Below are 26,875 nucleotides of genomic sequence, written 5' to 3'. Positions count from 1 at the left end.
ACATAGGCGCAGAAGTAATCGCCTCTTCGACTCAACGGACACATGCTACATTGCCATCACTCAATGCATTGCAAAATCCGAGGAATGATTCATTATCTATGCATACGCTGCCCATCCAGAGTAGAGGACGGCAAGATTACTTATGTCGGTCGCTTGGTTAATCAGGTCGTTGACCGTCGCTGTTACACTCAACGTCTTTGAGAGCTTCTTCCGAACCACCTCCAAAGCCCGATCGGCCTCCGACGGCTCATTGACCTGCTGCCCCTTCTTACCCTTCCTACCGTCTTCCTCGCCTTCGTCGTCGTCCCTGTTGTATTCTTCTCCCTGTACTTCTCTCTGTAGTTTTGCCAAGCGGACGGGAGAAATGGACCATGAGTACAAAGGATCGTAACGAAGGACGTCGAGTATCGTCATGATCGAGTATGTCTCCTCACGCAAGGCGTGCAGTGTGAACTCACAGCAGCGCCGGAAGACGCCCTCAGTCCCAGTAATGCCCATTCCGTCCACAATGTCTCGTGTCAGCCGGAACGGGACGAGCTCTGGCACGGGAAGGATGCGACCCATCTCAAATGCGACACCCAGGTCGATATGCACAACCTCGCCCGTCTTGCTATCTAGCAGGATGTTGTGGCCGTGCCTGTCGCCGAGACCGAGCACATGGCCAAGCATTGAAATAGCCGCAGTTGTACGCGTGTACGCGAGGCGCTTGGCAAACCACTCATCAGGATCGACAAAGTTCTCCATGAAGAAGTATTTCATCACGGGATGGAACTTCTCTATGACTTTCCTATAAGCGGTAATTCGATGCTCGACAGTCTTGCCTTGCGCATTCGAAATGTCTTTCCTGCATTGAGAGCCCTTGAGGTCTTTGGGAAAGTACCTCTCGTGGGCTGGCATAAGAAAATCGTGCAGTGGAATGGTGTTAGGAACAAACTCGATCAGCCCAGATGCCGACGTGAGAGGAAGGACTTTGTACGTGCGGATCCCAAGGTTTCTCTGCTGTGCCGAGCGATGTAGTTTAAGAAGATCCGACACTGCCGCGAAGACCTGTTCCATTATGGCGTCTTGACGGAGATCGTCGTTGCCACCCTTGACAAGTTGGCGATATTTCTTGCCATCACTTCCGACTGCCGTGATGATCTTTGGTGCGCTGACTCCAGACGCAATTGACATTTGCGGGTCTAGCTTTGAGATGATGGGGACGTCCGAGTAGTCCATGGTCGCTGACACTTCGAGCTGCATAGTCGGGGGCGGGATCTTGTACTTGGCCAGTGCATTTTGAAGCGATTGGGCCGAGTAGACGTCCTTGAGCGCCATCTTTTGTCCAGCCTTGAACTTGTTCGAATCTCGGTCGACAGCCAGGCGATGGTAGTAAGAGCTCGTCCTGTCGATCGCTTGCCAGGTTGCCGCGACGGACTTGGCAGACTGCAGCAGCGATGCCACCTTTTCCGTGGCTTTGAGTCTCAGAACTGCCACTTGATCCTCTTTGCGGGTCTTAACCTTTGTGCCTGACCAGATCTGGTACATCCCATGGTACGGATGCTGCAGACAAATTTTGTAGACGAGCTGAATCAGGAGCTTCTGAAAGGGCGAGCTCGGCTGATCCTGTAGTCTAGAAGAGAGCTGGTTCATCAGCGTTGCAAACTTTCTCGTGGGCGTCTTGTCGAGGTGTTTCTTGACAGCCTCATTGGTAGCTGGCTCCTCGGACCGCTCCAGCCAGAGAGCCGTGAACCGTAACGCATCATTATTGTGCTCATCAGAGGCGGTAAGTGAAAGGAGATAGTTCTCCAGACTGAGTCGCACAAATTCGCCTCTCGTCTGCTCCGTGCGGCGGAGCTCTTGCTCGTCAAGTCCTAGCCATAGGCGAGCGCGGTTCAGGTGACCCTGGTATCGTTGTTTGAGATGGGGATCGCGGGTGTTCGATATGAGATCCTGAAGTTGAGAGACTTCGTCACTCTTGCCCTTGCGCAGGGTCTGCAGCCTGGCAAGATCTTTCAAATTGTCTTGGTCTTGCAACTGTTCGTCACAGAACATGGCGAATTGGTGGTAGACATGCCCAGCTTGCTGTCCCTGGCTGTTCCCTTTAAGATCTTTGAGAGCGGGTTCGAGGTAGTTTTTCTGGATGTCATGAGGTTTCTCCAATTTGGCTACCGACACCTGGTAGCCAATTTTCGACAGGAGATCTGAACGGCTGACTGGAATTGTCTGCTTCTTGAGGGATGAGTCGCTATCAATATTTTGCAGCATGCGAATGGAGTGGATCATCTCTCCATGATCCCACAGTGAGTTGGCTGTCTCAATCTTGATGGCGGCATCCACCTTGATACCTAGTTCGTCGCACGGACCGATCAAGTGCACAAGTGAGGTGGACAGATTCAGGCACTCTTGTGTTGCTTGATGGAAGCGGTAGATACCCGAGGACATCAGCATGGACCTGATTTCGATTTGTCTGGCTTCGGCTGTTGACAACGCCTGGGCGCGAACCTTGGGCTTTTGGCTGATCAAGCTTAATGATGTCTTTCTACAAGAAAGTAGGTGGCTAATATCCTCGTACCTATTATTTATTAGTTCCGACCGTTATCGCCCAGGGAGTATATAATAAGGAATAGCAAAGCGGGAGATCTAAGTAGAAAAGGAGGATAAAGATAATAGAGATAATAGAGTAAAGAAAATAAGAAAGCAAAGGAGCAAGGAACACAGGGAGTATTCGGTGAGGAACAGTAAAGCGGGAGATCTGAGCAGAAAAGGAGGATAAAGACAATAGAGATAATAGAGCAAAGAACATAGGAAAGCAAAGCAAGGAACACGGGGAAACACAGGTTTACATACCTTCCGCGCCTCATCCACTGGCCACGTCGTTCGAACTTGCCAAGCATACTCTCCAGCTCAGAAAAGTCAGCCACATTGGCAATGTCGTCAAGCTCAGTTAAAACCGCGAGAGCGCCGAGATGCTGCCGAAGGTTGGCTGCATTCAAGCCGCGACTGACAAGGCTGCGCATGGTCTGGCTGAAGCCGGCGTAAATGGCATTGCGCACAGAAAGCGTGTCAGTGGCTTGTTGGACATTTTGATACGCCTTGTAGATGGCTACGGCACAGTTACCGGAGGTTGATGGGACAGGCAGATTCCATAGCTGCAGTCGGCGTGCTGTGTGGAAAGTGTCCTCCAAAGAAGCTTCATCTCCGTCGTGGCTCTGCTGCGTCTGTGACAAGGAATGAGAGAGACCCGCCAGACCCAAAGTGCCAAGAGCTCTGACAAGACACTGGCTGTCCACCTGTGATGCAGGGTCTCTTCTCTCAATGTGACTGTCGTATTGAGCTCCTCGGAAGGCTAAGTTCTTGGAGCCGTCCTTTTCGTAGTCCAATCGAGCTAGCACACTTGAGAAATCGGGGGACTGTGGGAGGCCATAGTAGGCATCAGGATCGTCAATATTCTCAAAAATCGAAAGAAGGACTTCAGTAGAATCATCCTCGCGGATCGCAGATGATCGCCTAGACGACCGAACCGTCTGAGAGGCGGCTACCTCAGTAAACAGTAAGGCGGTCTTATACATACCGCAACGCGAGGCGGCAGCGGCAGCGGCAGCGAAATCGACATCAAGCCACGATACCCGGTCCGCGATGGATGTTTCTTGGGGAATGGACTGTGTTCTGAGGTATAATATTGTGTTGATAAGCTGCTTCTGGTTCGTCCGCGCAGCATCGTCCTCGATCTTGAGCCACTCTTTGGCGGCTTCCGACAAGTTGCGCTTGATATGGGGCTGCTTATCCAGTTGACTGTACAAGGCTAGGTGGACGATGAATGGGAATGCATCTTGGGCAAAACCTTTGACGTTCTTGAGAATTGGCACCAGCGCGCTTAGGACAATGTACTCGGAAACCGACTGCGCAAGGTGAACGGCGAGCTGTTGGACCCAATCGGAACTCTCCACATGATCCCGGAAGAAGACTTGCGAATCAGGAACAATCGGAGACAGGACAAAGTCGGAGGGAGGCGTGCGATATTGAGCCCAAGCGGAGGCCAAGTACAAGGATTCGGCCAAGGTCTGCTGGGCGGCAGAGACTAACGCTCCGTCTTCCTGCGCTGCTGCTTCTGATACGACTGCCCTCAGGGCCGATTCGGCCAAGCCTCCGATGGCAGATTCCTTGCTCTGAGTGAGTTGTTGCAGTAGACTCAGCAGTCCCTTCTCGGAGTCATTAGCTCCTGGTGCAATCCTGTTGTACTGTGATAGCTCGGACTCTTCCAAAAGTTCGGCTTGGATTTCTCCTGAAGCGGCGAAAGACCTGCCCACAACGCGGCCTGCCCAGGCAAGGTACTCGTCACTGAGAGCCAATGCATTGCAGCTCTTCCACACGAGCCCGGTGTGCCGTAGAGCCTCCTCGTCGTCGGAAATTACATCTTGACGGCCCGTCGTAGGCACAGCGAAATCTCCACACAGTAAACCAAGTGCTAGATCACGAGCTGCCTCGTTCAGGAGCTTCGACTCGCGTTCGCCATCCCTGAGAATCTCCATCAGCAGGGTGCTCTCGTGCGTGCCCTTCTCGGCGTTTCCTGAAGATCGAATTTTGGAAGCAGACAGGGTGATTAAGCGGAATGCCTCCCGTTGCTGCTCATCGGCAAAGTTGGTCGAGTCGTAGCCAGTCAGATAGGAACTAAACCATGAGTGGAAAGTCTGGGCTTTGCTCAGGGTCGCCTTGAATTGACTTTCTTGGGTTGTGCTCGACTGACTGGACTCGAGGAAAACTCTGAGAGATGCTAGAGTAGACAAGGCGTAACCAGCAAGAAAGGATGGGGTTTGCTCGAGATGGTAAGCCCCTTTCGTGATGAGATACCGACTCACACCAAGTGCGTCGTCGGCGCATTCCGAGTCCACAATGAACGGCCGGACGGATGAAAGCAGCATTTCCAGAGGATAAGCTTCCAACGCAACGGGGCCAGCAAGAGCAATCACAACTCTGACTTTGCGCAGCACGGAGCAGGCGTGAAACGAGCCCAAGGCAGGGTGGACAGTATTGAAAATTCTTCGGACGACCGAGACAACCAAAGCTGGTGTCCATAGCTCTTGGAGCTCGTACTCCGTCAGGCGACACAAATGGAACAGCTCTCTGGTGAGGTACTTCGCCCTGAACATGGGTTGTTGGTTAGGCGGTAGGGCGGTTGTCGACTGAGAGAACTGCTTCATCTCGTCCAATGCCTCACAGGCGTATTCGAAGCTCTTATCTCTAGAGAGATGCTTCTCGATGGGGTCTTCTTGATCAAAAAGATCCAGCAACAGGGCAACAATGTCGGCAAAGTTCAAGTAAATTTGATCGAGGAATGGTTCGTTGCCCAAAAGGTTTCGAACCCACGTCTCGCCGGTTTCGCCTTCTTCGCCTATAGAGATAGGCGTGCTGAGCTCATGTGCAATCGCGTATGCCATGATCTTTGTGAATCCTTGTGTCACCATGTCGACCAGGGAGGTACCCATTCGCTTGGAAAGAGACTCGACGTCCTTGTAGCTACGTCGCATGATCTGCAACGCTGTCGTCTCGGTCTGTGCTTCTCGCAGAAGGGCCTCAAGAGTCGCGAAGCCAAAAATCTCATAGGGGATGTCCTCGATTTTGTTGATAGCTGTGGCGTTTTCGTCGTTGTCGGGGGGAGCAAGCCATGTGTATAGCAGCTGGGGACTAAATATTCTGAATAACTCTTGAGAAGAGGACAGACACAGGGCTTCCGAAACCGTTTCCAGACACCGTTTGGCATACTGACTGGACTGCATGATATTCCCCGGCGTCTCGAATATGTGATACGTGCATCTCCTCAGCAGGGTTGGCCAGCGGCATGCGAGCTGGGACAGCACAAAGAGGCGGAACGCGATGCCTTCGAGGTCTTGGGAGTTGGTAGGAAGACTGTTCAGAACGTCGACGAAGATATCGTCATGCATCTTAAGTACGTAGGAGCCGAATACGTCTGGTAAAGCGGACCCGATGAAGAACTTGACGGGTAGCGTGCCGCTTTGCATGATTGACAGTAAAGTCGTTCGACAAGAGTCTAGGCCAAGATTGCTGCCATACTGTGGGTTGGTCCTCAAAAGCGCAAGCAGCAAGCTCGAGAGAGACATCTGCGATACTGGGGAAAGGAGGTTGTTGGGCAAATATTTGCTGACAAAATGATGGTACAAGTCGCCGAACATTTTGGCCACGGGTTGTTCGTCGTCCTTACAGACCGGCATGAGGCTTTGTAGAATCCTCAAGCTGGCCGAGTGGGCTACTTCGCAACAGGAGTATTCGGGCTCGCCCATGATGTCGCCTATTTTTCCAACGACTTCCATCGCGTCTTCCTCACTGATTGGCAAGTCAGACTCGAAGAGTTCTGAGATGAAGGTGCTACACAACAGGAACGCCTTGTCAGGGAGCGACAAAAGCTGTTCCATGAACACCTTCCCATTGTCTTTATGCATCGACGCACAATGGTATAGACGCTGGATAGTTTCGTGTGAGAATGCTTCCCCGTCTAGACTCATGGAGATGCTCGAGCGAGGGACCTCGGATACCGTAACGCTGACTCTGCTCTCCTGTGAATCGAAATCATCGTCCACATCCATAAGATCCTGATCCTGTCCCGAGGATTGCCGCAAGGATCTCTCTTCCACGCTTGCTGCCAGTGTCGAGACCAACCTCAACAGTGGAGCATTCTCCTCAAGACTGTTGATGCCTGTTGTGTTAAGTGACGGAAGCACCGGCCGTATTGTTCTCAACAAAAGCTCGAAACTAAGGTTGTCACTCGAGTTCGAAGCAGCACTGATGCTGGCCTCGGAAAGCTTGGCCAGGAGACTCTCGATATCCCGTGACTGGCCCGAGTTCAAGTCGACAAGCTGGGTGGCAAGGAGGATGCCTATGATATTTGCAGAGAAGAGGCTGTGAAGTCGGTCTGATGACATGGGAGCGCCTCCCTCTGACCCCTTTCTCGCCCACGAGTCGCAGAGGTCCTGCAATTCCTCGATCTTTGGGAACAGGAGCTCCAATACTAGTCTCTTTGAGGCATGAAAAGAGGCATCGTTGACTTGGACTGATTCAGAAGTGCTTGAACGACAGCTTGTGAGGGTACGTGGCTTCGATGACGGTGGTGCATCCAGCAGAAGGAGGTATCGTGTTAGGACTGCTGTGCGGTACTGTGCCTTCCAAACCTCGCAAATGGACCCTCCAGACACTGTCAAAGGTGTCGAGGTCAAAAGTCGTGAGCCACAGCAAGCCCGGATCAGGTTGGTAAGTTCATGAATCGGAGCGTGGATAGAGTAGTCGCGAGCATAGCTCCAGTCGGCTTGAAAATAATTAGATTGATGAATATCTCCAACTTATAGATTGACGTACCTGGATTCCATCTCCGGAAGATCCATCGAATAACGTGATGATTTGTGGACTGGCTTGCGTTGGGCAGCTTGACGTTTCTTAGGGACCGTAGGTGAGACATGAGGGTAATGGAGGAGTCCACCAAGAGTGCTGGGCCGTTGACGTCGGCAGTCGTGACAATGCTGTTGATGTCATCGGAAACATCGTGGTAAAGTACAAGGTTTCTTTCAAGCACAGTGTGCAAGAGTACGCTGGCGGTACGACTGGCACTAGGAAGACCGACTGCTCGAGAAGCTAGTTGCCATAGCTGTCTCCATGAGTCTGAGTTATCCGCCGACTTAACCTGTGACATTGCGGAGCTTCGCGTCCTTAGCTTTGGTGATCTTGTACAAAGTTTGGAGGGGCCCTACCTGGAGCAAGCGATCATAGCCCATGATACTACTGTGGAGTCCTTATCGCCAGCAAGGCCGGCGAGATCAATAACAAGATCCGACACTTCAACCGCAGAGAAAGTGTTCAGATCGAGGAGGAAGGGCACGAGCTGCAAGGCGATTATCCGTACCGCCGAGTTGGGTGACTGCAGTTTTTCCTGTACTCGCGTCGCCGCAGCATAAGTCTTGCGCTTTTTCCGCGGTTGCTCCTCTGGCGACTGTGATTTGTCCTTGTTGCGGCTCTTCCAAATGATTCGCTCCAAGGTGGCGAGGTTCTGACACAAAGCCCATCCTCGTTCCCCCTCCCGATTGTGTACACGAAGGCCGAAGAGCTCTAGTGCGAAATAGTCCTCGGGCAACCTCTGGGGGACAAATGTCAGATCATCGAGTTGAAGCTGGGAATGTTTGGTTCGTCGCGAGTACTCCAGCCACAGGGAATCGGCAAGTCCTATTATCTCTTTGCGGGATGTATCGTCACCCTCGAGGCATACAAGACGCTCAAGGTGGAGATGGATGATGAACATGGTTTTCAGCATCTCGTCCCGGATTGAATTGAGCATCCCATCCTGGGATACTGTGCGCGCCTGCCACCAATGGCTGATCAACGGCACAAGGTCTCTGGCCAAGCTAGCAGCCCGAGAAACGTCGTTTGCTTGGATCTCGACAAAAACTTTGTTGATTGAAGCGAAGCTCAGTTGAATCACTTGGCTCAATCCAAGGTGGCGCAGCTGCAGTACCTGGATGATCGTCTCGGATAGATCAATAGATCTTTCGTGAAGCGGCGCGTTTGGAGGGCTGACAAGGAGGTGGATGCAATGAATAAGGTCCTGTACGGTACCACGATGAATTTGACCGGGCATCTTCTGGCTGGCATTGGTGCTTCTTCCAGTCGAGAAGCCCAAAGATGCCGTGCCCGGTGCCGGGGATCCCCGTGAGCCGGAGTCTCGGTCGGCATTGTCGAGATAAACCCGCACGGCATCGACGCAGAAATCTACACAGTTCTTCCATCCGGCCGCATCAAGTGTAGCAAGCTGCTCGACATTTGCCTGATGAGAGAGCAGTGCGAGGATGGTTTTGACGTAGTCTTTCAACAGTGGCTCCACGTACGGTCCGTCTCCGGATCCAGGTGGACAGGGTAGAGCCTGGGTGACGTGATCAATGAGAGCAAGCATCGTCTTCCTCTTCAGCTTGCTGGCAGAGGCTCCATGGCCGACAGCGAGTCGAAGGGCCTCGGCGCATTTCCCTAGTCTGCCTCCCGCCCCTGCAGCCGTCGTCCGCTTGCCCCCGGTATAGGTCTTCTTCTCACTGATTGCGCATTTGAACAGAATCTCAAGTATGCGGTGGTAGTGCTTCTCGCGAAGAGCGGATCTAAAACATTCGTCAACAGAGGCCAGGAATGGATAAGTGACAGGAGTCCTTACAAACTAGCCGATTTGCCCTTTTTGTCCAGGAGATAGATCAGGTCTGCCACTATAGTCAATATCTCTGGCCCTTGAGCAGACCACTATCGTCATCCCTCCGAACTGCATCGGGGCAGGTGAAGAGAGAGAGAGAAAGGGGAAAATGAGTATCGGTAGACGGAATGAGACACCAAGAGGAGGGTTTCGAAACTCACCATCCAAACCAGAAGACCGCTCCCTCAGATTGCCTCCTTCGATTAAATCTGCTGCGCTGTCAGTTGCGAACCTGAGAAATGGCAGACAGTGTTACTGACCCAGCGCATCGTTAACGGTCACATCTCCCGTCTTGATCTTTGGAGGCGCCATGGTTGTTAAAATTGGTAGGGTCTGAATGCCATCGTCCTGTGACCTCGTTAGTGATTAATTATTTTCAAATGTATCAGAGCAGAGTCAACAGGCTCGAACAGTAGATTGTAAGCCGATCAAGACCGAGGCTACAATGTACGAACCTTTCTGCCTGCTTGCCGAAAAAAAACACCTTGTGTACACCTTTTGGTGTTGAACGTCACGAGGGTGCAGTTGAGGCAAGCTTAAGCGTGGTGATTGTAGTATTAAACAGTCGCGATGGAGCTTCAAGTCCAGCACTGACACTACCACTCTCGGCGTCACGCCAAGTCTCCCAAGTCACAATGAAACCACGAGGTTATCGTTGGCTGGCATGCGGTTGACTTGTCAAAAAGTTTCAATATGTCGCGCAAGGCTCAGGTATGAATGACACTTGATGAGCTTCCAGAGAATCATTCGGTGAGACGGGGCACTTCATAGCCTGCGACAAAGCTCCTTCATAGATTCCTACCGTACTTGGAGAGCTCCTTGCGCCACCTCGGGTACCTTCTTTCCTTCAGCTTGCGACCTTGTCTGGTCCCCTGCCCGATTGCAAGTAAATGACGGCAGAAAGTCCCACCACCTACCCAATACGGACAGATCAGGTACGTCTCTTGTTGACTTCGGCACGGAACATCTACAGACGCCGCGAATTTTTCTCGACACAGCAACCGCCAATGCACCCAATTGGACACTGGAAGTCCAGGCACCCACCACCATAGACACTGGCAGCATCGACCGCCCACGCGCCTGCGGCAAGCCACACTTCAAGGTTGAAGGTCGAGCACCTCTCGTCGCTGCTGAGCTCCACACTAAAATTCCCGGCATCTCGAAAAGCGTCGCCCGCGCAGACCACTCACGACCGAACAAACGAGCAGATCCGGTCGCCTTTCGCCAACGCGACAGCTTCGCGGCCTCCCCTCATCCCATGACATAAATAGACTTTTGAGGCCATGCAATAGCGCGCCCAACACCTCAAAATGGCCGAACCGAATACCCTCGAAGCTTTGCAGGCTTTCCACCGCGACTTGGCTGCCATTCGCGATGGTCGCCCCGAAGGCGTTGACTCTTTGGACAACCCCGTTATCCAAGCCATATTCGAAAGGGAGCTCGAAAAAACATGGCACCGGCCTGCAAGAGACGAGAAGAGCCGTCAGGCTGTCAAGTCAGGTTGGTTTGAAGCTCTGTAGCTTCTCCGTCCAAACGTGTACACTGACACAGCTCCATGCGCCAGGCAAAGTTGTGATCGACGAGGAGGAATATGCCGTCAACGACGAGTTTCAGCAACTGGTTCTCAGTCTCGCGGACGAAGCCGAAATAAACGAAATCGATGCTATGCGATGCCTCTTGGATTCCGAAGATGACCCCATCGCCATCGCTCGCCCGCTGCTCGAATGCGCTTTGATCAGGGTCCACCAACAACGAAGATACACTCTCGACAGCATTCGTCTCATGTTCGAGATTGATGCGCTGGACGACGACGAGATTGATCCCGAGATTCTCAATGGTGTGCAGATGTATCTGTCCGCGACTGTCTTCCAAAGCTTGCCAGGCGAAACAGCTTCTTCGCAAAAGAGACTGATTCCAAAGTGCATGTCGGCGATCCAGGATGTCAGGACGTGGCTCCAGAAAATCGCCGACAAACTTACGGCTGCGGCCGTACTGATAAATGGCAGAGGCGGTCAAGTACCCGAGGAGATGGAGACGATTGAGTTCTCCCGCGTGAGCCTTTACCAGCAGCACGAGCTTCTTTCAATGATCCTGTGCCGCGCAATCGAAAAGAGGGATGCTGAAGTTGGCGATTTCAAGGCTTTCCTGCAGCTCTTGAGCAACGTGGACAAGTACGACATTCTTCTGGGTACGTATGACGAGTGCTTTGAACGAACTACATCCGCTAACGTGGGTTGAAGCGCATTTATTCCCCGCACTAGGTGCGTACATTACACTCTATGGCTCGACCGAAGGAGTCTCGAGCCTGACCATGGCGAGACAACTTAACCCAATGATCTGCCCGCAAGCCGATGAGACGACCCCTTGGCGCCTGGTGTATCTTCAAGCAGCTGTCAAGGCTTGGTGGCTATCAGAGTACAGCGGGTGGTACCTTGACGACTCGCTCCTCGGTGGCCTGGAAGGTGTTGATTTGGACAAAGAGGACAGACAGAGATCCAAGCAATTCTTGGAGGCTTTGAAGGATGGTGCTTTCGACTTCATCCTCTCTATTGCCGCAGACGTAAAGACGCCAGAGTGGGTCGACCCGTCAAGAATAACGATGCGCAACTGGCTTCAACGAAAGGCGCCTCCGCTCATCTCAGACTCCATCACCTTCTCAGAGGAGTTTCAGTCGTCCTTGATGCTTCAGTTAGAGGTCTTTGTTGATGCCTTCATTTCTAACCTTCCCGACGTCCTGCGGAAGCTTCGCGTGGAGGAGGACGAGCAGCGTCAGCTTAGCCAGACACACGAACAGGACCTCGACCTGGAGCGCTTCCTGGTGATCATTGCCTACGCGTACGAGGGCCGCCCCGATGCCGCGATGAACTTCTGGTCAGACCCCGATAGCAATTTGGCTGGATTCATGCACTGGGCATCACGGAGAGCCTCGACGCCGCTAGTTAGCTCGTTCTGCGAAATGCTGCAGGCCATTTCAAGTAATGAGGATTGCGCATCGGCCGCGCACGAATTCCTCTTGGATGAAGGCCACCATGCGTCTGGCAAGATGAGGCGGTCACAGTCCCTTACGTGGCACCAGATATTCAGAGAGCTTGTCTTCTTCTCAAACAAGATTAGAGAAAAGGCCCAGACTCCCCAAGCGCCATCAACATACCGGCCTGGCAGACCGACCAGCGACCAGGCCGAGGCCGAGCCGGAATCTACCATGATGTTGCAGTCATACTTGCGGCTCATCACCAAGCTCGCGTCCGAAAGCGAAGCCCCGAGGCAATTCCTGCTCAAGGAACCTAGCTTCAACCTCGTCGAGATGCTCTTTCAGCTTGCAAGCAGTCCGATCCCTGCGGATTTGCGCGCAGGTACTTTCATGGCCTTGCGTGCTCTCATTTCACGGAAAACACAAGAGGAGGCCAACATCATGTGGCAATGTCTGGAGGCCTGGATGAACGGCGCCTACATTGTGACGCCAAGCCAGCATCGATCGCCCCAGAGCTCCCCCATTGTATCCATGGATACTGTCAGCGACGACATTTGCCACGGCTTCGAAGAACCCCACGCCTTCATTCAGCTGCTGATTGCGCTCATTTCGCCCCCGGAGGACAGCAGCCCCCTGAATGATGGTTTGCCGTTCCCTGAGAATCTTGGCTCGGCGAATCGCATGCCGGGCATCGAAGTCTACGTCGACACCGTCATGGGCAAAGTTTTTGCAAACAAGGCTAATGAAGTCAACGATGTAAACCAACTGAGGATGCTTCGCTTGAGCTGCCTCGAGTTTGCAGCAACTTGCTTGGCGACATTCAACGAAAACCTCATCATCATCGCCAATGAGACGAACATTCCCATTGACTCGGCAATGGCCGCAACGGATCTGGCGACATACGTTAAGCTGCACCCCTTTGCCAGAGTCATGGAGTGGATGTTCAACGATAAGGTTATTGCTGCGCTGGCCCAGACCATTCATCAAGACGCAGTGGACGTCGGCAATGCAGCGCCCACATCCCCAGTTATTCTAGGCATCCTCAGATCAGTAGAGGTTATTTCCAAAGTGTTGGATCTTCAAGCTACTTTCCTCGATCTTGTGCGTCCAATCATCAAGATGCAGTCGAATCATCGACGGGCTCCTGTGGCCAACGCCGCATACGCCTCCTTCGAGGACGGATTGGTTGGTCATCTGAGTTTGGTTGTCGACCTCGGGAACTACTGTGGCCTCGGCCATCCCGAATTGACCCTGTCTTGCCTGCGATTGCTGCAGAAGATGACGGCATCTTTCAAAATTACCTCTGCATGGTCGTCCACACCGGGCCGCAAGAGCCACCGCAACAAGGCCATTGTTGCGTTGGAGGCGAATGGTGAGCACGAGGCCATTGCCCGGGCTCTCGCCGCGGAGCTGATGACGCCGCTCGACCTCGCCGGACAAGCCGAATCACCCAACTACCTCACCAAGACTTACATACTCGAGTTCTTGTCAAGCTGCTTGGCCGCAAGCCCCAACAAGCCTACCATTGCTCACCTTCTCCTCGGGTTCACCTGCGGCGTCGACACGCTCTCGATAGCACCAGATGGCACCTTTGCCGCAAGAGATTCACTCTTTCACAGCATGTTGAGGCTTCTTCTCGAGAGCCCACACGGTGATGCCACTTGCATGCGTCACTGGCTCATTTCACTGAAGAGCAGATGCATGCGTATTTTGCGCGTATTGTGGACGTCGCCGCTATCAGCCCCGTTTATCATTGACGAGTTGCGGGACAACGATATCTTGTTCCACTTCTTGTTGCGAGAGGTCGTCATTCAACCCCAACTCCTATGGGAAGAGCACGAAATCAGCATGCCTCAGTTCCCACTTACGGAAGGAGCGCCGACGTTCATCGACTTCCTTGCCTTGCGCAGCATGAGCTTGGAGTACATATCGATGGAGCTATGCAGCATTTCGCAGAGTCGAATGCCATCCCTCAAGCGACGCATCTTCGAGGCTCTCAATGGCCAGGTTGTGGGCGAGAACAACGAACCCATGCCTATTCCCACGATTTTTGATTTGTACGACTTCTCACTACCAGACGGCATTTGGGATGAGACACTCCCTTCTCTACAGTCTTACAAGGATCTGGATCTCAGCTCATGCCTCGAAGAAGACGATCACGGCAATCCCATATACAACGTCGAACGGGCGAGGGAAATTCTGCATCTCAAGCGCAGTGAACGAAGACATGACGGCGTCGTGCTCACGGCACAAGATTTTGCGACTCTGGAAAGGGAAGAAGCGACAATCATTGACTACCTCATTTTCTCCAACCGGCAAAAGCGCATAGCATCGCAAGGTCTGGGTGTCCTCAAGACCTGGACAAGCCTGCTCCTCGTCATGGTTGCATCGAACGAGTTCAAGGGCACCACCGAAGCGTCTTTCTACCTACAAGCGCTACAGGCCATTTTGCCTGGTTTGGAGGCTTCTGCGTTCGAGCGGCCTGAGGAAGCCATGGAGCTTGCTAAGTTGGCCAGGGTGCTTCTTTTCAGACTTGATTTGACCGCGAAGCCTTCGCTTGACCGTGAGAGCCAGGCGATTGGCAGCCTGGTCAGCGACAAGCTTTACCAGCTATTCCAAATCTGCCTGCAGGCCATTGGCAAGTGGACTGGTTCCTCAGATCTCAGAGCGGTGTACTACAGCATATGCTATCGGTACCTCACGGGCATGGTAGACCAGGGACTCCTCGTTGCCGGCCGTCAGAAAACGAACAAGACTATTCAGATGTACGGGGAAAGGCTTATCAACGTCATTTGCGACGATGCGTATGGCAGCGACGCGGCATGCCAGACGGCTGCCTTTATCCTGCTCAACGCGTTGGTCAACCTCGGACGACAGGAAGATGACCAGCACATTGTCGAAACACTGAACCGGCTCAACTTTATTGGAATTCTCGTCGACTCCCTGCGGACCATTCTGCAGGACTGGAACGAGATCATTCAAACGGGCAACACGGCGCAAGAGACGTACATTGCCGCAAAGTTTGCGTTGCTCTTGCAGCTCGCCCAGACAAAATCCGGTGCCAAGTATATCTTACACGCAAACCTGTTCCGATCCATCGAGGCGTCGGGCCTCTTCGCCGCGGACCCGGAGCTTCAAATTGATCCGACGAACCCCAAGGCCCTGGAGAAGCACTACGAGATCCTCGCAAAGGTCACGCAGGTCGTCGGCGCCGCCATTGTCAGCCGCGGCTCGAGCAACGTCCTACAGGGGCGGAGGTTCCTGACGGAGCATCGCATGTTGGTGACGCACACTCTCAAGCGCAGCGCTGGTATCGGAACCGTTGAGGGACAGGGTGCGTTGGAAGAGAATATCGAGGGGTTGGCTGAGGGCTTCATGGTCTTGATTGCCGCGACCGGCTTCCTGGAGGTAAGGATTTTGCTCACATATTCCGCCACGACTTCATGACACAGTTTGCTGATCTGTTGACAGTTTGAGAATGAGGTGATGCCGGAGCCAAAGAAGCAGGGTCCTGTTTTGTTCACCTAAGAACAACCGGGGTTGAGCCGCGCAAGGGGCAGTGTACGAGGCAGAATCAGTGGAACAATTGAGAAGAACGAGAAAAGAAAAAAAACAAGACTTGAAGATCAGCGTGGATGTCATCTGTGCATAGAACCAGGCGTTCGGGAGAAGGTCCAAAGGGTCGGAAAGGATATGGGACACTTTGGCCGGAGGTCATACCTAGTCTCGTCGGGAAACATATTCCCCGAGGAAAGCATATTTGAATAAAAGAGTCGTGATGAGTGTAGATCTTTTGCGCATAAGTTTTACCGCCCGTGGCCTGTCCTGAGTTCATATTTCCGCGCCTGATTTCATAGTGCAAAAGACGCAAGAGGAGTTAGAAAAATGGCTGAAATGGGCTGTCATTTCGCTTCTGCTGTTCTTGTCCCTAAACAAGTGTAAGGGCTCCTCCGCTCGCCCTCCGTGAGCGCAATGCTGGTTAAACGGGTATCACAAGAAATCAATGACCAGGCCCTCCCGATGTCCCCCAAACGCACTGTAAATGCTAAAACCACGCAACCCTATGCCCCACTGCTTCCCATGTGCTCGCCAAAGATGGATGTACTGCCCGCGACTCGAAGAAGGCAGTCCTGGGTTGTGTTAAAGTTAGTGATAGAGTAGAAAAAAGAGAAAAGTCTTCAGGCTCGTTGTTTCCCCTTGCGGCTTGCTGTCATCAACTTGAGCTCCAGAGGCCAGAAGCCCTTTGTCTTGCTTGTGTACTCGTTGCGGTCCTTGGTTTCGACTTTTTGTCGGCAGATCGGGCACTTATTCTTAGTGGCGTCGACGTTCAATGCAGAATGCAGGCACTCGGAACAGAAAAGGTGACCTGCTAAGCATTAGTGCGATTTCCAAGTGGTACAGCGTAGGTTCGCACATACCGCAGTGTGTTACTGTCAACGCAGTGACATCGTCCATGCAGATGACACACTGAAAGGCTGAGAGCTTGACCCTGTTGTCTTCCTTGGGCACTTTCACCTCCTCTGGCGCCTCATTAGAGCCTGCCAGATCAATGATGTCCTCATCCTTATCTTTGCCCTTCTTCGATTCTTCCTTTTCCTCGGCAAAGGGATCGTCGTCTATAACTAGGGTATTGGTTGCTGTTTGAGTGCGCGTGCCCTGGGGTTGTGATGTCCGCCGCCTTTTCGGAGCAGCAGAACCTCGAGACGGTGCAGATGAGGGCGCTGCTCTCTTTCGCGATGTGGGCGCTGCGATCTCCTCCGGCTCGGGGTCGTGGTCGGAACTGAGTATTGTGGAGGCTCTCCGGCGAGTCTGTACAGGCATTGTGGCTGGTGGTTGCTCGTCGTCTGAGCTTACGAACAGCGATTCTTCCACCTCGTTCTCGAAAAGAGTAAGATTTCCCGTCGGTGCTCGTCCTACAGGTGGCGCGGCGGGAGTGTTATTGCTACTGTTCCTGGTGAAGAGGCGGTTTGGTCGCAGCGCCGTGTCCGGAGGACAGCGATGGGGAGGGTTTTGTAGGTTCGATGACTGATTTGCTTGGTGGGTGCCTTGAAAGGCTTGAGCTTGCTGAGGGTACGAGGATGGCGAAGAGAAGTTCCCATCAACCAGTGCCGAAAGAAACTCGTCACTGTTCAGGTCGTGGCCAGGCGTCTGCGGGGCGCCGTTAGGGAAAGGCGCTGTCGCGTCGAAATGTGAGAAATCCAGGTTGGCGGCAAAGTCTGAAAAAGAGGGTAAAGCTTGTAGGTGCTGGGTGTTGTCTGGTGTCAGTATGCCCCAAGGGTTGACCGCGTGGTTGCGAGACCGCTGATGTTGCTGCTGTTGCTGAGTACCGGTGGCGTTTAGAGGCCCTGAAGTCGTAGCCTGCGCGGGCTCTGAATCGTCGTCGAGCTCGATGGGTGCCTGACTGCTGCCGCCTCGTGCAGCACCCCGGTCCAGGTCTGGGAGGTGATTCACGGATTGACCAAAGGCAGTTCGCGTCGGCTGTGGCAGAGGAGGCGTAGGAAGATACGGGATGAGGCCCGGCATGGGAGGAATGAGGAAGCGCCTGTCGTCTGCAGCGCAAAAGGAACAATGTCCAAGGTCAGAGAAGAGAGGTTTGGGGATCCCAAAAAAGACAATGATTAATAGACAATGTGCATAGGAAACAAGAAGGCAGCTAATTACCTGATAGGTATCCGCTGAAAGGAGAATGAAGGTCGACAAAGGGGTTCTTCGCCATGTCGACGTGACGAAGAGAAAGTGGTGGAGGGGAGCGAAGAAGGCGGGATGACGGTTGGACGTCCTTGCTAGTGTCGTCAGGTCGTTTCGGGGTTTAGGCGTCGGTTCGGCGATTGATTTGTTGCTGACCAGTAGCAGTGGACTGTGGACGGGCAATTACTCCGCGACCTGGACGTTCTGAATGACAGCTGGAGCGGCAACTGCGGCCGTGTGTGAATCAGGTCAGCAGGGCACTTCTTTTGCAGGTGCACTGGTGGCGACTGGACAGGACATTTGAGTTCTTCCAGGTTCTCAGCGCACTTACTCATGGGCCACCTGAACTAATTAGTATTTGTGATCCGCCGGGGTCAAATCAGAGAAAAATGAGAAGGAAAAAAATCAACACGTCCTCGGATCAGGATGTGTACACTGCTAAGGGATATGTAGCTGCCTCGGGATTCCCGATTGCGTCAAGTGGCAGACGCAGCGCTCGGGTCGTCAGAGGACAGAGAAGAAAACGCGACTCGAATAAGAAAAGAAACGATTTAGGTGGTCCTCTCCATTCGTGCCTGCCTCTGCTTTGGGATCTAGGCCGGTCCCGACGTCGCACAACACGGCGACATGCAGCCAGTCAGTCGCCCAGTGTCGGGCAGCTTTCGCACAGCGCTTTCACTCATGCATTGGTGTGATACGTCGTTGAGGAGAGACCCAAGTTCCAAACTGGCTGAGGGCCTGAGACTGGTGCGGCAAGCGCGACACAACACAGGTGGCCGCCATGCCGCCATTTGAACCGGGCATCACCGACCCTAATTCTGTCCCACCGACACGAGGTGGCCACAACACACTGCACAGGAGCCAAGTGTACGCTTCTGCAGTCTCAATAATGAACAGCGTGAACGAACTTTGCCTGGTTACTTTTACTACAATACAGCTTCATGGACTTGATACATGGCTGCCCAGGATAAAATGAACCCCCGTTTAGAGGATTATGATTGCCGGAGCGGGCCGGAGGTAATCGACCCACAGTGCGGACCAAAGTGGGGGCAACGGGCGGCGACTGCCCTCGGAATCCGACAATTTAGCAGTACCTACCTAAGGTACCTTACCTCGAGGTATAGGCCACGCATACCATGATATAAATCCTATGCTTCATACCTTCACTTGACGTGCTTGCTCAGTAGGGAGATGAACGCACCGATGTTGCTGCGAAAACCAATATTGAAAACCATGAATTCACTCTGTTCAGACACTCAGGCGTTGATCATAATTGTGCGTAGTTCGCTCTTGCGCTACTACGCCTTGATGTGTCAAATCATGGAGGTCAGGTGTTGTAGCTAACCCCGCACAAGATTCTCGATTGATCGTACGAATGGGAGATTCAGATGTCGGTTATTCTGAAGCGACAGCGTCCGTGGGGATGGCAGACGAGATAGGAGACCCAATCCAACTGTCTTCGAATGTTGGGACATTCCATTTCTACGACGGGAGGTCGCTTCCCAGGCCCAGGCAGGCGGGAGACCCTGAAAGCTCTCAAGGTGGGGGCGACCAGGTGAGCTGAGCAAAGCAGGCAATCCCAACGATGCCGATTGGCTGCCATCCTTGCACCAGTACATGGACCCAAGCTAACGCGCCCCTCTTCCGCCCCTATCGCGACGCCTATCGACATGGTGACGGCAACTTTCGAGTTTTCGGCCTTGCTCCTTGCTCATCGCTCATTCAGCGTCGCACCTCTTAGCTTCTGCGCATCCTCTACTTCGCATCCAGGTAATGCTGCGCGACCACACATCGACAATACGCATTTAATACGCACCCGAACCCGCTGCGGCATGCTGCAAGGCCGATCCAGCGATGGTTGAGATTGCGAACCATGTACTGAGGAGTTCGACTGCGAGCTTCGTCCGCCTAGCTCGACACCATGCTTCCCGTCGCCTAGCATGGCGCTCTCACGTTCGGTGGCAATCCGCAATCGCTGCAGATGCCTCCAAGGCTGGAGGCATCACAGAATCACAGCAAAGTCTAGCTCGTATGATCTTGCGCCTGCCTATAGATGTTCGCCTGGTCATTCGCTAACATCTACAGTCCCGTCGCAAGCGCGCTTCAACGACATCGGTGTCCAGCACCTCAGCGCTCACGTATATAAACAGCTCTTCCCCGATGGAAACCCTCCGCCGCCTTCAGAACTTGTCGAACTATCTAAAGATCACTTGCGACGGCACGATTTGCTCGGCAAGAACACGGACAACAGCGACCCTATCGCCTTCGATCTACCAGAGCTCCAGGGACGCACATTGGACGAGCATTTCTATAAGCTGGCCGTCGATTCTGCCGAGCCGTACCTCTCTTTTGCGAAACAGTTTGCGAGGGCGAGCGCGCCACCAAAACCGCGGAAATGGGTTCGCCAGAGTGGCTGGACCAAATACTATCCCGATGGCCGAACTGAGGCGGTCGATGCGCCGGACGAGTCGATGCTCTGTTTCGATACCGAAGTAATGTGGAAGGAAAGTTCGTTTGCCGTCATGGCTTGCGCCTCGAGCCCAACGGCATGGTACGCCTGGCTGTCCCCCTGGCTGCTAGGCGAATCCGAGTCTGATCGGCACCTAATACCATTGGGCGACCCAACCAAGGAGCGTATAATAGTAGGACACAATGTTGGATACGACAGGGCGAGAATATTGGAAGAGTACGACGTGAAGCAGACTCGCAACTCATTCCTCGACACCATGTCGCTTCACGTCGCCGTGAACGGCATGTGCTCGCAACAGAGGCCGACGTGGATGAAGCACAAAAAGAGTAGAGAATTACGAGATAAAATCGCGAACGAGACAGACGATGTGCAGCTCGCGGAGCTTCTGGGCAACACAGCTTTGCGGCAAGAGGAGGAGGAGTTGTGGGTAGAACGAAGCTCGGTCAACTCACTCCGCGATGTGGCCAAATTCCACCTTGACGTCACCATTGACAAGGCCGTTCGCGACGAGTTCGGCTCCCTCGACCGGGATGGCGTGTTGAGCAAGTTGGACAACCTCCTCGATTACTGCGCTGCAGACGTAGCCATCACTCATAGGGTGTACCAGATTGTGTTTCCCAACTTCCTGGACACTTGCCCTCATCCCGTCAGCTTTGCCGCGCTGCGACACCTTTCGTCCGTCATTCTGCCCGTCAACAAGACATGGGACGCCTACATACACAATGCTGAGGCCACCTACCGAGAGCTTTCTGACGCCGTGCAGGAGCGTCTTATCGAGCTTACTGAGCAGGCCCTCGCACTCAAGGATGACCCTGAGAAATGGGGAAACGATCCATGGTTGAAGCAGCTGGACTGGTCCGGCCAGGAGATCAAGATGGTCAAGGGGAAGAAGAAGAATGACCCTCCACGACCAGCCGCGAGACAGAAGAAGCCGGGCATGCCAAAGTGGTATAAGGACTTGTTTCCGAAGAGCGATGCCCCCATTGCCATTTCTGTACGCACACGTATCGCACCTATCCTGCTTAAGCTTTCATGGGATAACCATCCGCTTTTCTGGTCGGACAAGTACGGATGGACGTTCAGAGTGGCCTTTGACAAAGCAGAGGCCTACGCACAGAAGCAAATGATTGAGTGCGATTTCTCCGACTCTGACACCGATGCGGCGCTACTGAAAGAAGAGGGCATCTTTTTCAAGCTCCCCCACAAGGATGGGCCCACGGCACGATGTGTCAACCCGATGGCCAAGAGCTATCTCTCCTACTTTGAGAAGGGCACTTTGTCGTCAGAGTACGCGTACGCCAAGGAAGCACTGGAGATGAATGCGTCGTGTTCGTACTGGATCAGCGCTCGGGATCGCATCAGGTCACAGATGGTGGTGTACGAAGACGACTTGTCGGTAAACGACAAAAAGGCGAGCTCCAAGAAGGAGAAGAGCCCCGAGGAAGTCCAAGGCTACATCTTGCCTCAGATTATACCTATGGGCACCATTACAAGACGAGCCGTGGAGAACACCTGGCTCACGGCAAGTAACGCAAAGAAGAACAGGGTCGGCTCAGAGCTCAAGTCAATGGTGAAAGCACCACCGGGCTATTGCTTCGTCGGTGCCGATGTTGACTCGGAAGAGCTGTGGATTGCGAGTCTAGTCGGAGACGCAACGTTCAAACTGCACGGTGGCAATGCCATTGGTTTCATGACTCTCGAGGGCACAAAAGCAGCCGGCACGGATCTACACTCGCGGACAGCAGGCATCCTCGGCATCACGAGGAATGACGCCAAGGTCTTCAACTATGGTCGCATCTACGGCGCGGGGCTCAAGTTTGCCGGTCAGCTGTTGAGACAGTTTAACCCCAACCTGTCCGAGCAGGAGACGAACGCTACCGCGTCCAAATTGTATGCCACGACGAAGGGTACAAAAACCAACAGATCTGTGCTCAGCAAGCGGCCGTTCTGGCGGGGCGGCACTGAGTCGTTCTTGTTCAACAAGCTGGAGGAGTTTGCGGCCCAGGAACGGCCGCGGACATTCGTCTTGGGGGCTGGCATCACGGAAGCGTTGATGCGCAGATTCATCAACCAGAACGGCTACTTGACGTCGCGCATCAACTGGGCCGTCCAGTCATCTGGCGTCGACTACCTCCACCTCCTCATCGTCAGCATGGACTATCTCACAAGGCGATTCAATATTGATGCTCGTCTCGCCATCACCGTCCACGATGAGATCCGTTATCTCGTCAAAAACCATGACAAGTACCGTGCGGCGATGGCGCTGCAGGTGGCGAACGTTTGGACTAGGGCTATGTTCTCCCAGCAAGTGGGCATTCACGACCTGCCGCAGTCGGTGGCGTACTTCTCGGCCATTGACATTGATCATGTCCTCCGCAAAGAGGTCGACATGGACTGCATCACGCCGAGCCACAAGACATCGATCCCCCACGGCGAGAGTCTCGACATCACTACGCTGCTTTCCAAGGGCGCCGAAGCCCGTCTCGACCCCGCTATCGTGCCTGACCCCTCCCACGCGCCCAAGTTTGACGGCATCGAGTACACGCCTCGCACGCCCGTCATGGACACGCTCGAGGACAGGACGACGGCCGACGCCTTTTTCCTCAAGGCGCAGATCGCCAGCAGCGAGGCGGAGTTGAGCCAGGTGCTCAAGGACAGGAGGATGGCGCTCAAGGCGCAGGAGGAGAAGATGACGCCCAAGACGCCCCGGGCCAAGAAGGAGCGCAGCGTGTTGCCGTACCATTCGGACGCGAAACTGGTGCCCACGATGACGGTATCGGACGCGATTGGGAACAGGTTTTCGCGGTACGACGGTAAGAGCAAGTGGACGACGTGGCAGAAGGAGAAGGGCGTGGGCCGGTCGGGTCCCAGCTCTAGTTATACTAGGTAATGTAAGATGATGATGATGATGGGGTGGTGGTGTTGTACGATGTTTGTAAATGCCTGGACGGCAACCTCTGTCTACTATGTATGTTCCCCAAACCTGGTGGTTTTGAAAAGTTGGGAGCTCGATTGATTGGGGAAGAAGCGAGTTGGTTTTTTTTAATTTTTTTTATCTTGGGTCTGGCGTTGAGCTGTATATGGAGGGACGGCAACATTTCCGTTTGCGATGTCTGATACCAATCTTGACTGTTTTACCTCACGATATCCGTAATTCCCAAGTGTTTAGTTTCCGGTTCACTCATTCCTTGACCCCTGTCCCGAAGGATTTTTTTGATTTTATTTTCAATTATTAAGACTTGCAAATTAAGTGATACAAACTGTCTAAACCAGATGGACGCCAGAAGCCATACCCTCGAACAAGCTATTACGCTCCCTCTCATCTAAAGAAACGACCCAAAAAAAATACTACAAGACCAGGCCTTTGCAAGCCGTGCAAAGCAAACTATATCGGTGAAAGGACAGACAAACCCGAACCCCATTTACACACTTCCCAGCCTTACACCACTTGTAAGAGGCATGAGAGAACCGACCAGCGGCGTGGGCATCATCCTTAGTTCTTCTTAATCTTCAACACGATCCACGCCGCGATGCGGTAGCCGATGACGATGGAAAGCATGATGCCCACGTCCCTCCCAAAGTGGTTTTCCGTGTACCCGTACGTATCGAGCACGCCTTGCCCGGCAATCTTGCACTCGCTCGCCAGCGGGGTCTGGTACATGCACTGGCACCCCTTTCCGCAGGTATACGTGCGGTGCCCAAACTCGTTGTGCATCATGCCCTCAAAGACATACTTCTGATAGTCCCAGTAGTGGAAGACATACTTGTAGAACGAGTTGAGAATGGTGGGGGAAACCATGAAGCCGTTTACGCTCATCCAGAGGCCGTTGGCAAAGGCGACGAGGGCGAGGCTGATGACGAAGCTGGGGAAGAGGGAGACGAAGAAGACGACGAGGGACTCGGCGGCGAGCAGGTCGAGGAAGAGCCAGAGGACCCAGATGAAGAAGGCTGTGGCCGAGGGGCGGAAGTTGGAGAGCCAGTAGGAGATTACGGAGAAGATGAGGGCGATGAGGAAGAGGTAGGGGATGCCGATGAAGAAGTTTGAGATGAGGAGGGCTGTTGGGCCGTAGAGGCCGTTCTGGTGCTCTTTTACGTATTGGTCGCGGTCTTCGAGGAACTGCCACTCGTTCATTAGTTATGGGTTGCATAAAGGGGGAAAGGTAAGGGGTTTACGTACGCTTGGGACTGCGGCTACTGCCATGAAGCTCATAAAGGCGCCACCAAAGAACTAGTATGATGGTCAGTAAAGCTCGGGAACCAGATTCGATTTGGATTGTAGGGGTACTTACAATGGCATTGGTCAAGGGGATAATAGACTCTTGGTCAGTCGAAAGGCGAAGCCAGACAGTGCCCATCATGATGGCCAGACCTACATTCAGTCAGTACACCATCTTCCAGGCACAAACAAGAATCCAGATAACTCACCAGTATACATGACAAACCGGATCCCATACGCCACAACATCCCGATAACTCTTGATGAAGCTCCGGTGCAGCAACGTAAGCGCGAGACTCGGCAAGCCGGGCTTCTTCTCCGCCTGGTCGTCATCCAGGGAATTGCTATTCTTCTCGGCGTCGGCGATGGCGGCCCGCAGCTCCTTGGCCGGGCGCGACTCCTCCCAGGCGCCGTGCATCGCCTCGAGCTTCTGCGCCGCCTGGCGCTTGTCTTTGACGAAATCCGTGTTGACCATCTCGAGCACGTGCTCGGCCGGGTTCACTTGCGTGGGAATCGGCATGCCGAGGGACTCGTAGTAAGGGACCACGTTGTCGACGGGACCAAAGTAGTGCGTCTTGCCAGCGGAGAGGAGGAGGAGCTTGTCAAAGAGGTTGAAGGTTGAGGTGGAGGGTTGGTGGATGGAGGCAATGACGATGAGCTGTCGGTGTTAGTGTTCAGGATTTGCCGTGAAGGAGATGACTCGACTTACATTGCTCCTCTTAGCCACCGTCTTGAGGTAACTAATCACCTCAAAACTCGCCGCAGAATCCAACCCGCTCGTCGGCTCGTCCAGGAACATAATCTTCGGGCTCGTGATAAGCTGGCTCGCCACACCAACACGCCTCTTCTGGCCTCCCGAGATGCCCTTGCGGATCGGCGTGCCGATGATGGTGCTGGCCTGCTCGTTGAGACCGAAAGCGTTGAGTAGGCCGTCGATGCGCGCGAGACGCTCGCTGGCGGGTAGCGAGGAGGTGCTGGAGAGGCGCGAGGTGAACAGCAGGGTCTCGCGGACGGTGAGGGAACCGATGAGGGCGTCCTCCTGCTCGACGAAGCAGCTCATCTGGCGGAACTGGGAGCGCGAGGGCTTGGCGCCGTTGACGAGGACGGAGCCGGAGACCGAGGAGGCGTTTGTGGGGCGGCCTGCGAGGACGTTGAGGAGGGTCGTCTTGCCGCAGCCCGAGGGGCCCATGAGGGCGCAAATTTCGCCTGTGAAAGTTGTGTGAGTATGATGATATGTCATTATTATTACAAAAAGACATGCAAGACGTACCAGCCTCCACGAGCCCGTCGACGTGATCAACAATCTTCTTGGGCTGCTTCGTCACCCTGTCCTTGACGGTGACCTCGGTGCCCTCCCACGAGATGTTCTGGACGGTGGTGTTGAGCAGATGAGCGTCTACGGATCCCATCATCTCAACATCGTGCTCGAAGAAGCTGTTGTTGTCGCCATTCGTCATGTTAGTGTGCTCCTTCTTCGCACCCGAGGCGTCGCTATCTCGAATCGTCATGGCGTTCCGTCCTAGTTTCTTTCTTGATGATGTTTCACCGAGAAACTGTTGTAAGTCGATGCTCGACGGGAATCTAAGGAAAAATGTATGTAATCCGAACGTTCAGTTAGACCAGAGTAAGAGGAAATCTTGAGATATAAGAGTAATAATGAAACACAATTATGATACAGCCGGTAAAGCAAGGAGAAGGAAGGCAAGTGTTATATGAGGTCTGATCCTTCTCCACCACCCACCCCTTCCTTCCTTCACAATCCTTATCTGGGGAACCGACATCCGCCAAGAGATGTAGCCTACCCGGCTCGCCAGGGACGGCTGTACCGCCGCCTCCGCTGCTTGTGTTGCTTGTTGTAAGGTACGGAGTACGGATACCTGGTGTGCGGGTAGGTAAGCAACGGTAAACCGGGGGTGCGGCCAGGCCGTTTGAGGCTGAACCAGACAATAGGCTTCATTCCTGCCGCACTAGTAATCGGCGACCATCATGTAATACGTCTCTTTTAGCTCCCATTCCACACACACAGATACCCCGGCTCTTCTCATAAGCCAAAGGGGAAAAAAGGAATGCGCCGAGGTAAGGGTGCGGCGCAAACACACACGTTGGAAAGGTGCACAGCAACTAACACCAATTGCCTTGTATGGTTGGACGACGGTCCTTGCAGTCCCAAATGCAGCTGCAGCTGCCGTATCCGTACCTTACCCACACAAACGTTTAGGCATCCTTCATTGTCTATTGTACTGCATACACTACACAATAGAAAGATGCAATCTTACTTATAGGGGTCCCATTGAAATCTCGAAAAAGGTTGCTGTTGGCT

General features: G+C 53.5%; 6 protein-coding genes across 6 annotated transcripts; 2 read left to right on the top strand and 4 right to left on the bottom strand.

The window, feature by feature from the left end:
• Positions 1-96: 96 nt before the first annotated feature.
• TEL1_2 (Serine/threonine-protein kinase tel1) lies at positions 97-7,678 on the bottom strand (the record flags this gene model as incomplete). The annotated part of the gene is made up of 3 exons (XM_065758338.1): positions 97-2,554; positions 2,830-7,045; positions 7,348-7,678. 3 exons carry the CDS (start codon positions 7,676-7,678, stop codon positions 97-99), a joined length of 7,005 nt encoding a protein of 2,334 aa, XP_065613093.1.
• Positions 7,679-7,732: 54 nt separating this feature from the next.
• On the bottom strand, positions 7,733-9,523 carry TEL1_1 (Serine/threonine-protein kinase tel1; the record flags this gene model as incomplete). The annotated part of the gene is made up of 4 exons (XM_053190077.2): positions 7,733-9,125; positions 9,179-9,221; positions 9,373-9,420; positions 9,472-9,523. 4 exons carry the CDS (start codon positions 9,521-9,523, stop codon positions 7,733-7,735), a joined length of 1,536 nt encoding a protein of 511 aa, XP_053052499.2.
• Positions 9,524-10,521: 998 nt separating this feature from the next.
• On the top strand, positions 10,522-15,710 carry N0V96_008459 (uncharacterized protein; the record flags this gene model as incomplete). Its single annotated transcript, XM_065758337.1, has 4 exons — positions 10,522-10,711; positions 10,776-11,399; positions 11,452-15,590; positions 15,654-15,710. 4 exons carry the CDS (start codon positions 10,522-10,524, stop codon positions 15,708-15,710), a joined length of 5,010 nt encoding a protein of 1,669 aa, XP_065613092.1.
• A 650-nt stretch (positions 15,711-16,360) lies between these two features.
• Positions 16,361-17,898, bottom strand: N0V96_008458 (uncharacterized protein; the record flags this gene model as incomplete). The annotated part of the gene is made up of 3 exons (XM_053190075.1): positions 16,361-16,548; positions 16,601-17,731; positions 17,844-17,898. 3 exons carry the CDS (start codon positions 17,896-17,898, stop codon positions 16,361-16,363), a joined length of 1,374 nt encoding a protein of 457 aa, XP_053052497.1.
• A 1,826-nt stretch (positions 17,899-19,724) lies between these two features.
• On the top strand, positions 19,725-23,230 carry MIP1 (DNA-directed DNA polymerase gamma mip1; the record flags this gene model as incomplete). The annotated part of the gene is made up of 2 exons (XM_053190074.2): positions 19,725-19,899; positions 19,956-23,230. 2 exons carry the CDS (start codon positions 19,725-19,727, stop codon positions 23,228-23,230), a joined length of 3,450 nt encoding a protein of 1,149 aa, XP_053052496.1.
• Positions 23,231-23,833: 603 nt separating this feature from the next.
• N0V96_008456 (uncharacterized protein) lies at positions 23,834-26,063 on the bottom strand (the record flags this gene model as incomplete). Its single annotated transcript, XM_053190073.1, has 6 exons — positions 23,834-24,457; positions 24,518-24,568; positions 24,630-24,709; positions 24,766-25,213; positions 25,265-25,761; positions 25,826-26,063. 6 exons carry the CDS (start codon positions 26,061-26,063, stop codon positions 23,834-23,836), a joined length of 1,938 nt encoding a protein of 645 aa, XP_053052495.1.
• Between the last annotated feature and the right edge of the window lie 812 nt (positions 26,064-26,875).

Source organism: Colletotrichum fioriniae, assembly GCF_027942845.1.
Source record: "Colletotrichum fioriniae strain IMI 355084 chromosome Unknown scaffold_10, whole genome shotgun sequence".
In the NCBI taxonomy this organism is placed as follows: domain Eukaryota; kingdom Fungi; phylum Ascomycota; class Sordariomycetes; order Glomerellales; family Glomerellaceae; genus Colletotrichum; species Colletotrichum fioriniae.
Note: the sequence above shows the minus strand (reverse complement) of the source record. Positions and strands in the feature narration are given on the sequence as shown.